Below are 16,638 nucleotides of genomic sequence, written 5' to 3' on the forward strand. Positions count from 1 at the left end.
ATACTGTACTGAAGCGTATCTTCAGGCTGTACAGACTGCTGAAGTGAAGCATGACATAATGGGAATTTTGAAATTCACATCAGCATGTACTTTCCAAGGCTTTAGTGATATGATAAAATGTTGACATGGAAGTGGAACTGGTTGTGAGTAGATTGTACTCATGACAGCATATTTGGAAGGTTGACAAACAACTGAGCACCTGCTACGACTCTGCAGAAACCGATGCACATAGTCATACAGATGGTTTGTCATTACACAACTGCTAGATCCAGGTTGTACCTGGAGAGTGAATGGCCATATGGTTAGGTGATGTAATCATTATGTCAGGTTTGCTGATTAGGTGTATGAGATAATAATCTGCAACATTATCATTGTGCTATTTCAATAGCTCTCGGTGTTTACAGGTCTTCAGCATGTGTGTCCATGTGCAGTGTATCTGCCAATTGAAAACATGCATGAATAGATCTATGCTTTTTCAAGGAGAAGAGGAGAGGGGGTGTTTCTTTTGGCTTCAATAAGTTCATCACCATACACAGCCTTTAATTTAAACTCCATGTCTCATAAATTGCTTATGCTTACATTCTATTATACTGATTAAACCTGTCAATAATCATTGTAAGAACAAAGAAACATAACATTTAGGGAATATCTTTTGTTTGCTGAGGATCACAGTCAGTCATTTTTATTCCACTTGTTAATTTCACCAGGCAACTGATATTTCTTCCGCTACATTCCAAAGAAACACATATTTTACTTTTTACTCCACTCCATTTAGCTGATAGCTCTTATTGTAATAATTTTACCTTCAACATTAGAATATAATTAATACAATCTCTCTTTATTTTCTTACTTTTCTCCCCTGGTTCTTTCTTCATTTCATCATGTCTTCCTTCATGTGAAAGCCTACCATCACCTTTGGCTCTGCTGAGAGCTTATAATAGCTATTTGTTATGATTTTGGATGTTTTACTGTAGACTAAACAGTTAACGATTGATTGATTGAAGAGTCAGCAATGACCATTATCATTACTTACAGCCCTACCCAAACTCAAATTTTTCAGAGGACTTTCTTTCGTTTAATCACAATACATGGATTCCTCCAAACTGTCTTACACTGACAAAATGTCCAGCTTGTGTTGAATCATATGTATTTTATAAAAAATAAAAATGAAGAAAACGCCCACTGTTCAGGGGGTAACATATAAAACACATTGCCCATACATAAAGAAAAATATAGCCTAAACAATATTAAAAGCATTGTGAATAGATATAAGAGATGCCTTCACGGTTAGTATGACAGAGAGAAAACTATACACTAAAATGATGAAATGGAAGAGTCGTAATGAATAAAATGAATAGCATAGATTGTTTCAGCTTTGCAACAGGCGTTCAGAGTCTTTGAATGTAGCATGAATGCTGAGTGCTGAGCGCGTGAGGAGATGAATGGATGAGGCTCCGCCCCCTGCTGCTGCTGAGGAGAGCAGCCTGCTTCAAACAGCCAGGTAGAGCCAGACACCTCCACCAGCACCTCTGCTCCGCTCCTCAGGTAAAACATCTTTATTTAGAGTTAGACTGAACTATTTTGTTGACATGTTCAAGCTGTATGGATAAAATAAAATAGTCTTAGTTAAGAAATATGCCTTATGCTCTTATCTTTAGTTGTATAAGAGTTTAAACTTGAACTTTAATCTTATATGGGACACGAATTGGCTCGTACTTCCCGCTGAAACTGTTGAATTGAAAACTATTCTCTCGTGAAACCAAACTTCGTTTAATCATCTATAGGAATTGTAATTTTAATTGGAGGCATAATTTATGTGACATGCTTGATAGATACCTCTCACTCACATGAATTTTCTGGGAGACACTCTTGATTTTCGTCTAGATGAACAGCACGTATTTCAACATGTCAGTTCTAGATACACTGTTTGCTAAAGTGTTGTGTAGCTTTGGTGTTTGGTTTTTGGATTTACAAAAACAGCTTAAACGACCTGTTAATCTATACCTCTTTAATTACGGGTTCTCCAAATTGCATATTTTTTCCTTACAAATGGTCGAACGCCTCAAATGTTAACATAAGGGCAACGAAGGTAATGTTTTAGGGATTCAGAAACGAAAGAACAAATATAATGAAAGGGATTCTGCTCCACAGTGACTAGCTAACAATAGTATGAATACAAATTGAGACTTTATTCTCTTCTTCTTTCTTACAAATTTAAAATGGACCTGTAATAACTTTATTTAACATATAAAGAAACCTGTCACTATATGTTGGTGCGAAATGTTCTTGCATTTTGCATTTGCCATAATCACAATGTAAACTCAAAAAATGTGACAATGGTTTTCTGAGTTAGTAACTTTCGTGAATTTCATCATTTAGCATTATCTTTTTTAGGATGTAATACCTAATATTGGTGCATTTCAGCAAACGTTTTTGGAAGTTCAGAGTTCAGTGGCCATTCAAGGCCATGATTATAAAACAACCCAGTTCTTGCCCTCTCAGGGAATCAGCTGCTAATCTGTTCCCACAGCAGACACAAGGAAGGAGTACAGGAGATGAGAAGGAGGGAGGGCAGGAGGGATAGGTGGGAAGATTAACTAACCACTGCTATTTACCTCTCTAATCCTCTGCTTTTTTGAATCTTGTGTAATTGATAGGTACAAATGGGCTTTACCTGGCTAGGACTGACCTCAGTCATGGACATGCAACTGTTTATGTAACCAGAATACAAGGGGAAGGTGGGGTGACATCTTAAGGGGTTGTGGAACAGGCAAGGGTTAGGGTCAGGTTAGGACTTATGTCACACCACATTGACTGTGTTGATAAGGTATGTGAGGCCACTGCAGTCAACGCTGCAGCCAGGATTTAACACACAGAGGTAATGAGTGCAGGTCCACTCTCCCCCAGAAGAATTTGACCATAAACCACAAATCAAGTCTGTTTTTTTATTATTTTGATTGATCATTTTATTTATTCAATTAACTGTACATTTTAAAATCAAACTAAATCTGGAGATTCATGGTTTTCTCTGGACATTGATTCTGCACACTGGCAAGAATAAAATTATGGTGGGGAAATAATCAATCATTTACTCGTTTAGATATTTGCCACAATTGGATGTATTGAATCAAAACATACTGGAATCAGCCTAAAAATTGAAGAATGCAAACTCCCTCTAGGTTCATATAACACCAACATTTTAAGAAAGGTAACAGAGATAACAGATTATTAAACATGTAACAGATAGATTTGCTGTTTATCTACTAATATTTTTTCTCACTGTAAAAAATGAAACATACCTCCAGATAGATGTACTGGGGTCTGGGTGCCCAGCACATGCTTATAATCACAGGCACATGGAGCAGAAAACCGGATTTAAACAGGTGCATGTGAAGATGTACACTGAGGTTATCTACTGCAAATAACTATTTAGTTTAAATATAATAGTTTTCCTGCAGTGGAAAGCCATCAGACTAAATCAATATTAAAAAAACCTGCTGTCGTAATGATTTAATCAGCCACGATTCAATCTAGATTGAGGGGACAGAGACATGTTGAAGTGGGTGCATAATATTCAGTACGAAACTTGAAAAGAAACATTTATGTGATACTGATCAAATTGAAATCATTCCAGGTTTTTAAATCAATACTGGTGGCTTTCCAATTTGATGTATGATGGTGCCTCAGTGTTTTTTTTAACCCATAAGAAATATATGTTGACATAAACAATTCATGTCATGTGTGCTTCAGGAGTCTACGGCAACGTCAGAGCCAAGATGGGGCGTAAGGAGATCATCTGCAGCTGGAAGAAAAGCATCAGTAACATTAAAGATGTCTTTGACTTCAAGGGGAAGATGGGATCGTAAGTACTGCTGTTGAAAATAAAGGCGGACAAGAGAAGGAAAAAGTTGAAGGAGGCTTGAAAGTTTTTTAGTTATTTAGTAAGAGAATCGTAGGAAAGTTTGTAATTACAAAAAAAAGGTTATGATTGAAGACTATTAATTCACCAATAATGGCCATTCAGGACAAAAATGCTCCCTGACTGAATTGAATCTTTCTAAAGAATGCCATTTGTCCAGGTGTGATTTTATTTGTGTTAATGAGGGAAAGTGCAATGACTGCTTCAATTTTCATTCATTCATTCATTCATTCATTTCATCAGTCTCCCAATTACACCATTCAATTTGGAAATATTGCAGGCTTGGACAAAATGACTTGCTTTTGCAAAACAGTGTGGTGAAACCGGTGAGAGTCTGTGATGTGACTGTTCACTCGTCCCACACAACAGCAAACTGCTATCTGACAACAGTTTGTAAATCGAAGCTGATTTCTTTGTCACACTAGAAAGACATTTCAGTCAGACAACTCATGTTTGAAATGTTTATTTACAGCCAGCAGAACATAGTTTGAGTTTAGCGTGTAGGCTCCGAGCTCACCACTGCCTGCAGATTACATTTCCACAGAGATGTTGGGGAGTGATGAGTAAATATCTTCCACCTGCAGGTGGATGCTGGGGTGGTGGTTGGGCTGGAGGAGCAGGCAGCAACACTGTGGTGCAGTGCAGCAGTGGCACTGGCATATTAGAGGGACAGATGGGAGATTTTGCAGCTTAAATAGACTGCCAAATTGGGAGGATGAATTCGATAGATGATGCGGAGAGTGAGGCATCTGGTGTGTCTATAGCAGTGCAGCTTCAGTGCTGCTTTGCTCCATTTAATGGAATCTCATTGGAGTCACTTGGTGATGGTAACTTGCACAGAATTCAGACTGCAGATAGGCCTTGTACAGTGGTTTGTGGGAATGAGTGGCTGTGTCATAAAATCCTGCAGATGTATTCTCCTGCAGCACAACAAGCAGCAGAAGTGGTGGGTGTGGTCTCTGAAAACCAATCTGAAAATAGCAGGCCCAGAGCATCCTTTTTGATTAGCACAACTTTTGATTCATCTCCTTGTAAAGGTTGAAATTTCCCCTGTTGAACATGCTTGACTCTAGATTTTTATAATGAGTATTGAGTATGAATACCATGAACCATCATCAAAGATGGGACTCATGTTTTTGTTGCAGCCAAATTCCTGATTCCAGCAGCTGTTTTACAGTAATATTAAATGATTATGTCCAACTTCAGAGGGCTGTTACTGGACTGAGAGTATGGAGTGGGGGACGGCAGGTTCAGATCTGCACACAGTCTGGAGATAATCCTTTCATCATCTCCCTCAGTTTTATCAATGGAGCTTCTTACTCGGTCTGTGTAATCCACTCACAGCTGAACCTGCCGGTAGAGGACTTTACATTTTGACCTGTTAGTGGACAGAAGAGCTGCACAATTAATCATATAATGATCATAATTATAACTTTGCCTTTTGCAGTTAAATAAACTTGTTCAGGTGTGATTTTGTTTTGTTTTGTGTAGAGAAAATTTTCAGAGCTTATGTAAATATTATTATGCACTACCTGATGATTTTGTTAATGGAACAGCTGTTTTGACCTGTCCCGGTATGATACCTGAGTTTCAGTACTAATAGCAAAATGATTTTCAAAAAGCCTCTATTTTTATCTATATAAAAGGCCACTTCACCCTTTTACATTTAAATACAATTTTACAATTAAAACTGAATTGCATATGATTTAATTTAACTTTAAATACATTAGATACAGAATAAAATTAAAGACATTATGATTTAAATCAGGAAATATTTAATCAAAGAATAATTAAAGAAAAATTTTAAAAAGTATTCAGTGCTAACTAATGTTGAGGTTCCACACTCAGGCTTATATGTGAATAGACAGATGTGGTTCTTTAAGGTTTAGTAAGTCAAATAAATTTGGTTAAGGTACATTGTCTTTATCTATCTCATTTTTATTTGCATCATAAGCATCATTTCCAGAATATTTTTGAGACCAGATTGGCTTCACAACACCAGCCAATAGAATGACCTGTAACAAATGCTTGCTAAATGAACTGAAGGTGTTGCTGTCTCAGAGCTGTCTTGCAGTCTCAAAGCTGCTTAAAGCGCTCCCTCCTCGACTGGCTGTGAATGAGTCAGGCTTCTGTGTGTGTGTGTGTGGGTCTGAGGTTCCTGAGCACTGACGTCAGAATAGGACAGCGCAGGAACATCCTAGCACCACTTCATTATAGGATTAAGAGTCTGGCTGGCTATATTGGTGTGTGAGTGTACTTAATGTATATGAAGACAGCTGGTATAAGCAGGTGCAGGTGTGTGTTAGAAAAAACATGAGGTAGAAATGTGTTTGAGTCAACATGTGTTATTTTGTTAACATATTTGACTTATATGGCTTTTCAAGGGCGTATACAGTTTTCAAATAAAGTTATAAATAAGCTGATTTTCATATCTCCATGCTTTTCACACTAATAGTTTTTTATTCTTTCACAAATGTGTATCTCAAGGTAGAAAACATCTCTGAATCAGCGTGTTCACAGGACAGTGCTATTCTTCCAACTAAAACTCAAACTAGTTCAAGTGATAGGATTTGATAGGGTACAGTGATTTCACAAGGTTATGAAAATTAAAGATAAAGTTATTCATCTGCCTAAATGTAGGCTTAAATATACTCTATTCTAAGAACTATGGATCAGAAAGGACTTCTTTTCTGCTAAAAAATACATAAAAATATAGACCCAGATATAACTTAAAACAAATATAAGTCTATGAGTCAAACCTTAACTCAGAACACAGTTCATGACAAAAATATAACAGCAACAGAAGGTCTTGATTGTATTATGCATTAATAACATGATTTTTTGATACCTTGCTTGGGTTTTAGGCTTTTTAGGTCAGAGCTGCATTATCATCAGTGCAGGTGTTCAGACTCAATGGCCAAAATGTAGGATTACACCTTCAATGTCATCTGAGTGTGAGCCTAAAGATGGATACCCAGCTGCCCATACTGTCTTTGCCTGTCTGAGCTACAGTACAGTTACAGTAGGTGATGTCAAGTCATGGTAGCCTGGCTTACAGTGATTTATTACAACATGACACTGCTGTGTTGATCAGTGCTAGGCTGGTTACAGTATGTGGCTTAATGTAATTGACATTGAAGGTTGATAGGTACTGACATCAGCTTTAGACTGTTCTACTTTACTTGAAATCATTACTCAAAGCACACAGTTGGTCAGGTCATACAAGCACATTTACATGAACATAGCTGAGGTTCTAATTACTGAGATTTTGTTACGTACACAATATGAAAAGCATTGACAGATAATTCTAAATGAAATTTGTGATGTAGACATATGAAAAATAATTGCTGGAGTTGCAGCACAATTACTCACATAGTTTAACCTCACAAATTACACGAAAAAGGCAGATTAAATGGTCTGTAAAGATGACCAAAGAGGTAAAGAACAGTAGCTGCTGAACTCAACAAGCAAGCCTCTGAATATGACCTCACCATATTTAAACTGATGGTGAGTGAAGTGTGGAGCAACCCTGTAGACAGCCACTTACAGTGGATCAGACCTGTGCACAAAGCTACAGCAACTGGGCAGAGAGATGTCATAACATGTTCAGTATTGCAGACACACATATGAAATTTCAGTAGACATGAATAAATTACTTATCTTCTATCTGTGCTCAGATTATTTATGTTATTTAGTGTGAATATTTACTCACTGATCTTTCACAACTGCAAATCTTCAGATCTGACATCTCAAACTGAACATATCACAGTTAGGTTTGTTAGCACTTTGTGTCTTCTATATAGTTCCATTTTAATAACCCTGCAGTTGTTTGACAGAAAACGAAGTGCTATGTGCAAATATTAAACCAACATACTATGTGCAAATAGATAAATGAACAGAGCACAGACAAGCCAAGCATAGAAAATACTGTTTAATTTCATCTTTCATTCTTGCACTCTGCACACTGAACTCATGACCTGAAGGCTCCATCATCACCACTTGTATCTATTTGGAAAGTGCAGCAATGAGCAATTACTGTAGCATCACATATGGAGACATAATAAGAACAAACACCACATTAATGAATGTTTATCACTAAATATTGAGACAAGAGTGATCAGTAGCACCACATATAGTTAATTGTGATAATGCTAATGCAAATGCTAATTTTCGCTAGCGAAAACCAGGCTTAAAACCATTAAAACAAAGTGTACTTACGAGAAAAACTGAACAGCTGACTCCTTAGAGGGTCTTTTAGTACAACCAAGTGCTGAGAAAGACTTTTTTAGGTGACCAATGAACTGAAAGCACACTGAAATAGCAGCAGCTACACCTATACTCTGTGAATCTAGGGTTACGCCATGGTTACGTTACTCAATCAACATTACTGCCGTGGTAGGGACTTGTCAATCACAATGTAGCGATGCCTTAAAGCATACCCTGCTTTATCGTCTATTTTACTCTAAATGGGACCATAATTTACAAAATGAACATCATGATGCATTGAAGAAGACTTGAAACTAGCGATTAAGACCATAAACTCATTAGGAAAGTGTTTACTGGGGTAGAAGTAGGGTCATTTTCTCATAACTTCCATATGATTGGACTTCTTTTTGCAACCAGTGGAGTCACCCCTTGCTGGTCGTTAGAGAGAATGCAGGTTTAAGTCACTTCAGCATTGGCTTCACTTTTCAGACCAGGAGCTACCCGCTTGGGCTGGATCCATTAATGGACCAGTGTGTAAGATTTAGTGTCATCCAGCAGTGAGGTTGCAGATTGCAACCAATTGAATACCCCTCCCCTCCCCCTTTCCCTTCCAAGCATGTAGGAGAACCTATAGTGCACCAAAGGCCCTCTCTGGAGCCAGTGTTTGGTTTGTCTGATCTGGGCTACTGTAGAAACGTGGCAATGCAATGTAGCAGGCCCCGTGGAAGGGGATCTGCTCCCTATGTAGATAAATAAAGGGCTCATTCTAAAGTAACAAAAACACAACAATTCTTATTTTCATGCAGTTATACACTAATTAAAACATACTTATGAATAAAATATTCAATTTCTGCCAATAGATCCCCTAAATCTTACACACTGGTCCTTTAATTGCTTGACTTTAAAAACACCTCTGCGAAGATGAAGAATCAATTTAAATAAGCACATGATTTTTGTGCAGACAGCTTCCACTAGACTGAAACTTGCATGCATCACCATAGATGGATGATATTTGTCTCTTTATTAACTTCTCTTCCTCTCATGTCTCTGTGGTTGCTCTTTTGTACAGGGGCTCTTTTTCCGAGGTTTTTATGGTGAGAGAGAAGAACACAGGGAAACTGTACGCTCTGAAATGTCTGAAGAAAAAACACCTCGCTCATAGCAACCTGGAAAATGAAATCAATGTACTGAGGAGGTAAAACACACACACACACACACACACACACACACGCATACAAGTGATTTCCATTATGTTTTATCCAACAGAGAGCAGTGCAGCAGCAGTTTTCTGTTCCATTAGAAGTCAGCATTAACTTACTCTTTACTCACAAACAACAAATGAGTGCCTGTAACATGCATAAAGTATAAACAACCTGTTCTGAATAAGAACTTAACCAGGATGACAGCAAGCATCTACAACACTGTAAACATGTAACATTTGCACCCGAGGACAGCAGTGACTTCTCAATCTCTTTCTCACTGTGTCAGGATAAAGCATGAGAATGTGGTGGGACTGGAGGATTTCTACGAGAGTCGAACACACTATTACCTGGTCATGCAACTGTAAGTACACTCATTATTGAGTGATTACCTTGGTAGAAAAAACAATTGACAGTGGATATCATATTGAGTGCAATGAAATCTGACAATAACAATAATAATGATGACGGATATGAGAACATTTAGTGAAAATGAGAATTTCAGTCATATTATCATTTATGATTTACAGTGTACGTATTTTTTATACTAACACCTTGAAACGTCTGTTTTTTTCTCTAAAATGTACCTTCAAGTTAGTGTAAAGTTAGTAACATTCTTACCAAAAAGTCAACACTGACAGCATCACTTACTGTAAACTGTATGTTGTGCATCTGTTTGCTGCATAAAGCCATAAACCCCCCAATATACATGTCCTTAGTTTGCCCTATAGCTTTAAGGCTGGATTTTTTTTTTTTTTTTTTTTTTAATGGCTGCATCATTCCATCAAAATAATAACACTGAATGTCTTGTGCATCATTTATACACATTCACACAAAATTCAAGCTGACATATTTTGGTATATTTGGAAACTGTGAGACCTCCACTAAAATGTAAAAGAATGCTCTGAGGGTTCTGACCAACAGCATTTTTGTCAAAAGGGTTGAAGAAGGCAACAGGATCCCTAGAAAGATAGAAACACTGATGATTTTCTTTATGGTGTGTGTGTGTGTGTGTGTGTGCAGGGTGTCAGGTGGGGAGCTATTTGATCGCATTTTAGACAAGGGTGTTTTCACCGAGAAGGACGCCAGCACAGTGATCAAACAGGTGCTGCAGGCTGTCAGCTACCTGCACGAAAACAGCATCGTACACAGGGACCTGAAGGTAAGACACACACACTCACGCACACATAGATGTTTTATGATGTGAATTGTTTTTTTAAGTAACTGAAGTACTGTATGCTTTTTGAACATTTTATGTTGGAATCATTATCAAGATGACATAACTCATGAGAATGTTATAATCCTACAATAAACCTTAAACCAAGTGGTTTCTGATCATCTCTCTTGCTCTGTCCCCTTCTCTCTCTCTCTCTCTCTCTCTCTCTCTCTCTCTCTCTCTCTCTCCGAGCAGCCTGAAAACCTGCTGTACTATAACACAGATGAGAATGCTAAGATCATGGTCAGTGACTTTGGTCTGTCTAAGACACTGGAGCATGGTGTGATGTCCACTGCCTGTGGTACACCAGGATATGTTGGTGAGTTATTGGGAGAGGGTCATGTACATGAAGCCAACACTGCAAATACACCTCACACTCTAAAAAGAGGACAGGAGTGATCTACAGGAGTGGTTGTCATAAAAAAAATAAAAATAGCCCAAGCATCCAGAGGCCAACGTGAGGAAGTATCATACTGAATGAGCAAATGTATGATCCTTAAATGTAGATATTAGCTGCTTAAAAAGTATCATAATTATAACAAATTAAATTTTGCTAGAAATAAATGGGCGTCGTGGTGCCTGAAATGATAATTAACATCTATGAGTTTGAATCTTCAGTCAGTGGGATTCTACAAGTGGAGAGATTAAAAATAGCACTTTATCTGATGACACTAATCATATGTGAAGTTACATTTTTGGCAGCTGGAAGCCATAAGCAGAATTGTACCTATTGACCTTTTATATGACATCTTGATGATCCTTTATCACACCAGTGGCTCATATAGAAAGAAAAATGTTATGCAACCAGCAAAGTAAAAGTAATCAGTTTTAAGCAGGGCTTCTTCTTGCTCTGTTAGCTGCATGATAATCAGTGTTTTATGTCTTTCTACAGCCCCAGAGGTTTTGGCCCAGAAACCCTACAGCAAAACAGTGGACTGCTGGTCCATTGGAGTTATCACTTATATCCTGTAAGTACATTTCTGTATGTAAAGGCACCTCATAAGACTGTTCATAAAAAGTCATTACAGAATGGAGAACTAAGAGGAGATATTTTACCCACTGTAAACTTATATTTGAAAGTTTACTTTCAACAGTAACCTAAAGGTCAGAAACATGTCTCCTGTATAATTTATGGTACTGTGGTATGTTAAGGCCAGAGGTTATACAGTCAATTCTCCAGCTTTGTTACAGGAGGAATGATACTATTACAGGTTATTATAGTGAAAAATCCCACCAGATCTGTGAAAGCAGAGTTATACCATATTTACAACACTTTTTTTACCCTATTCCTGTAACCAAGAGCAAAACACTGCACCATAGCTGCTAAAATCATCCAAAACTGATCCAAAATGTAGATGGTAAGGGATTTACAAACAAACGGGTTAGTGGTACTAGCTTGTTATCTCTGTGTTGCAGGCTGAGTGGCTACCCTCCATTCTTTGAAGATAATGAGACTCGTCTGTTTTCAAAGATCATGAGAGCAGAGTACGCCTTTCATTCACCATTCTGGGACGACATCTCTGAGTCAGGTAAAAAAAAAAAAAAGTAATAAAGTAATAATAATAGCAATAATGATGATGATAATAATGATGCTAATAATGATAATAATAATAATTAGACAATCATTAGATTTTATGATAAATCAAATAAAACAAATTCTAGTAATGTAAGATAAAATAAATAAAAATTAAAAAGATTTAAAAGTAATGAATAAGATTTAAATCAATTCTTAAACATAGTGGTAGCCATTGTGAGGAGGTTAAAACAGGCATGATGGGGTCATGGCTCTTGGTTCTGGTTAAAAGCCTGGCAGCTGAGTTCTGTACAGTCCAACAGTTGTCGTAACATCAATGATATTAACGTTTAAGTATCTAGTAACTGTTGCTTTGCAGCACTTTTTTTTAATAAAAGTTCCATTAAAATGCATTGCACTGTTAATTTAGATTTAACAGGAAATGCTGATGTCCAGATGTGTAATGTTAACATTGTATTGTAGATATTGGGACAATGTACAGTTTTAAACATAAATGTTAACAGTTGATGCACTGCACCAGAGTTAGCTTTAAAGCTCATTTTCATCTGCAGTCCCTTACAATTAAAACATATAATAGCACAATAACAAACAGTACAAAGCAAAAAACACACAGGACACATTATACAAAATACAAAGCTACATCACATACACCCACAATGTCAACTAGAAATGAATAATGTAAGCAAGATTAAAAGCAAGATTATTTGAGAAGACCATGAGATTACAGTGCTTATTACACAGGATAAGGTCAGCATGCATCTGGACTTAAAAACTGGACTAAAATCTTGAGAGCTGGTTTGTGACTTACGAATGACTTAAATCCAACTCTGGTTGCTTCACGACTTGTGACAAAAATAGTTCCATTACTATGGTTGACCTCCATGTTAACTAAGAATAGATCAGGATTTGCTCATATAACCTTAGAGCTTAACCTAAAATAGACCAGTATACCTAGTGACATCATCCTCTGAGGACAGCTATAGTCGTTTGACCTGTTTGGATTAGGTCAGATATAGTTACTGTAGATTCTAAACGGGCAAGGAAAGTTCTCGCCTGCCAGCAGTGAGGGATTAAATTAGCTGGCCTTAAGATGTCAAATGTCCTCCTAACCTAAAAAATCTAAAAGAAAAATCTAGCATTGAACTTTTTGTGAAGGACAGACAGAACACTAAATGAATATGCTTTCATTCACCTGTTTTTATCTGTTTTGTAGAGATTCTATTGATTGAGCTCTTCATATTTGAACTGTGGCCTGGTATAGTTTCCTTGCTCTGGTAAATAAAAATAGGTTGAATAAAAATAGTTTGTCCTTGAACGCTCTGATTATCTTCCCCACAAAAAGATCTATAGTCTCTTTAGACTATTTGCTGCTTTAGAATGCTTTAAACTAAGACACAGTGCAGTAAAGTCTCCTTTACACCAACAGTTATCCAATACCCAACATACAAGCATGTACTTCTCTTTTAAGGGACTGTATTCTGCAGGGCATTTTACTTTGCACCCATGTCTGGCAAAATAAGATGCTTTATAGGTCATTTCTATGGCCAGTTTTCTTTGGGATAATTAAGTTTAAAGTTAAGTTATATATATATATATAGTTATAGTTATAGAGGTGTCACAGGTGTTCTTTTTGGTTATGTACTTTTGTGCCATCCACATCACAGTATTCACATGACAGTAATTAACGGAAATACATACAGATTTTTAATTTTGCAAACATTTTGGTAATCAAATTTGTGTAACATGTGTTTGGAACCATTCCTAATGTGACTGAAATTGACAAAAACAGATCAATGTACAGAATGCTAATCAGAAGCTAACGTCTCTCTCTCCTATGTCTCAACAGCCAAAGACTTTATCAGGCATATGATGGAGAAACACCCCACAAAACGATTCACCACCGAACAGGCACTCAGACACCCATGGTTAGTTTTTTTTTCTCTGTCACACACACACACACACACACACACACACACACACACACACAAACATACACACACAAACATAGTTGTATTTCAATCACTTCAGAGGACATTACATTGACTTACATTAAATTCAAACTTTTGACTGGTACTGTACCTTAAACTAATCCTAATCTTACTTTAACCTAAAGCCAAGTCTTCACCTTCAAATTTTATCATTTGCATTATGGGGACTTGCTTTTTGTCCCCACAATGTGACTGTGTAAATAGATTTACAGTATGTAACAGGAGGAATATCTGGTACACATGCACGCACACACACACACACCATGTATTTTTTCTAAACTTTTCTAAACGAATGTCCCTGACTTTATTGCAGGATTGCTGAAGACACAGCTAAAGACGTGGACATTTATCAGTCTATCTGTGAACAGATGGAGAGAAACTTTGCCAAATCAAGATGGAAGGTTAGTGACATGCCGCTGGCTCATGACTTTTTTATATTGCAACTACATTTGCTTTTGTTATTTAGGGGCAAACACTATTAAGCTATAACCAGAAACAGTGTGTGTAGCCACGAGTTTACATGAGTTCAAGTCAAGTTATCTCTGTATTTTAAAGGCTCCTCATTAATTTATGACATGTGTCAGGTCAGAGGCAGGCAGTACCAGTGTAACTCTTTCTTTGTGTGTGCATTTCCAACAGCAAGCATTCAATGCAGCCTCCGCCATCAACCACATGAAGAAACTGCAGTTGTCCCACAGTGAGCCATCCCCCTCGCCCCTCTCTTTGCCCAACATCACGGTGCAGTCCTCCTCCCAGAATGACCTGGAGGTGCTGGGACCCTGCCACGATGAGGCTCACACCCTCGACCCCAACGGAAATCCCGTCCATGTCGCCAGTCATGTCTCCTGCAGTAACCCTGAACCTGACAGGAGTCTCTGTCCACCACTAAGAGGTCACAGTGAGCCTGGCCACACCCTCGCCATCAAGGAGCCAAGAGAAGTCCAGTCCTTCCGTTCAGAGAGTGATGCTCATTTCAGGCCATCCAAGAGGTGAGAGCTGCTGCCCTGTTCCAGCAGGTCATGTTTTTAAACTATGCCAAGAGATCTCTTTGCTATTTTGGTAATAAAGTCCTGAGCATCACGTCAGAATTATGAGATTAATATCATCAACATAAAGTAGTGGCAACATTTTATCCATTACATTTGGGAGATCATTTACTGTATGTATTTACTGTATGAGCCACAAGTGATTATACTGTACAGTGTCAGAGGTATGCTCTTTGACAGTGACACATTATGTTCACTGGATATTATACCACTGAGTTGCATTATTGTCATAGAGGTTGAATGATTTTCATGAGAGCTGTATTGGCAAAGTACATTATCAGTGGTGAAATGCTTTGTTCATCATTGTGTTATTCTAACGTTGAATCCTGGTTGTGTGTTGTGTTGCAGCCTGGATGCTGTGGCACAGAGGAAGGACCAACCACTTCAGTCTGGAGTCTGTTCTGTCATGTGATTGGCCGGATAACCTGAGATGAATCTGGTGCAGGTAAGGAGTCGTCCATGTCAGTGGGATGTTGACTGTACAAATTACTTTCTCGAACCAGCCTGTAATTGATAACAAACTTTCAAAAATCTTTCTTCTTTTAGTTGTTCTCTTTGAGTCCATGGCACTCTGCAACATTCTCCTTGATATGACGGTGTCGACACACCTGCTGCTCAACTTTTTCGTGTCTGTTGTGGTTCTCCGCTGCAGCAAACACGTTCCATAGACAGACACATACAGTATTGATACTGTAAAAAACACTTTAATGTGGCCTGGAATGGCTGTTGATCATCCAGTGAACACCACATTTAAACAGACATGAGCAGGAATTCATACAAAATGCTTTTACGCTGATGACATTTACTTTCTCAAAGCTATTATTGTATTATAGTAGATTATTATATCTACTGTATATTAATGTTAACATGTTAAGAAAGAAACCAATAAAAATGTATTTGTTTTGAATAGATTTAGGTGACATATGCAATGTGTATTTGACTGACTGAATACTTTGAATTCTGATGGTTATAAGACATGAGATTATTTTGAAACATCAGTCATGTCATTCATATCCATTGTATGTCTTTATCAAGATACTGTGTTTATATTCAGTTGGGCGCTATAACAGAATGTACCTGTACCTGTAGAGTTTGGACTGTTTTGAACCTTGCAGGACATTTTTTGGACACGTATTAATATTTTTCCATTTATGCTATTCTGGATTACATTGATGCATTATAAATCCAATTTCCACTTGCACAAGGATGATGGATGGAAAACGTTCTTTCATTTATGAGATTAAACTTCATGTTGAGGTGGAGTCACTGATACACAGTAACTGGGTGTTTTCTGTGTTTTCTGTGATATGTATATAAGCTGCTCTCTTGTTAAACAACTCATTAAGTGCCACAAGCCGGTTTAAGGATGCTGTTAAAACTAGTGATGTCATGGATCATACTGAACTCACAAATGTAGTTACCTACGTGTTTTTTTTGTATTATTATTTTCTCAATAAATATATAGTAACTAGTCTTCTGCTGTCTTGTGTTGAATGAATAGCTGTAGTACTGTGTTGGTGACAACAATGA

The 16,638-nt window shown here is 37.5% G+C and overlaps 1 protein-coding gene across 1 annotated transcript; it reads left to right on the plus strand.

The window, feature by feature from the left end:
* Positions 1–1,445: 1,445 nt before the first annotated feature.
* Positions 1,446–16,581, plus strand: camk1ga (calcium/calmodulin-dependent protein kinase IGa). Its single transcript, XM_067588506.1, has 13 exons — positions 1,446–1,545; positions 3,751–3,862; positions 9,195–9,320; positions 9,614–9,688; positions 10,348–10,486; positions 10,736–10,859; positions 11,433–11,508; positions 11,957–12,069; positions 13,921–13,999; positions 14,376–14,463; positions 14,702–15,051; positions 15,457–15,553; positions 15,655–16,581. The coding sequence occupies exons 2-12, from the start codon at positions 3,777–3,779 to the stop codon at positions 15,518–15,520; spliced, it is 1,320 nt and encodes a 439-aa protein (XP_067444607.1). The 5' UTR covers positions 1,446–1,545; positions 3,751–3,776; the 3' UTR covers positions 15,521–15,553; positions 15,655–16,581.
* Positions 16,582–16,638: the final 57 nt, after the last annotated feature.

Source organism: Thunnus thynnus, chromosome 4 (genome assembly GCF_963924715.1).
Source record: "Thunnus thynnus chromosome 4, fThuThy2.1, whole genome shotgun sequence".
In the NCBI taxonomy this organism is placed as follows: domain Eukaryota; kingdom Metazoa; phylum Chordata; class Actinopteri; order Scombriformes; family Scombridae; genus Thunnus; species Thunnus thynnus.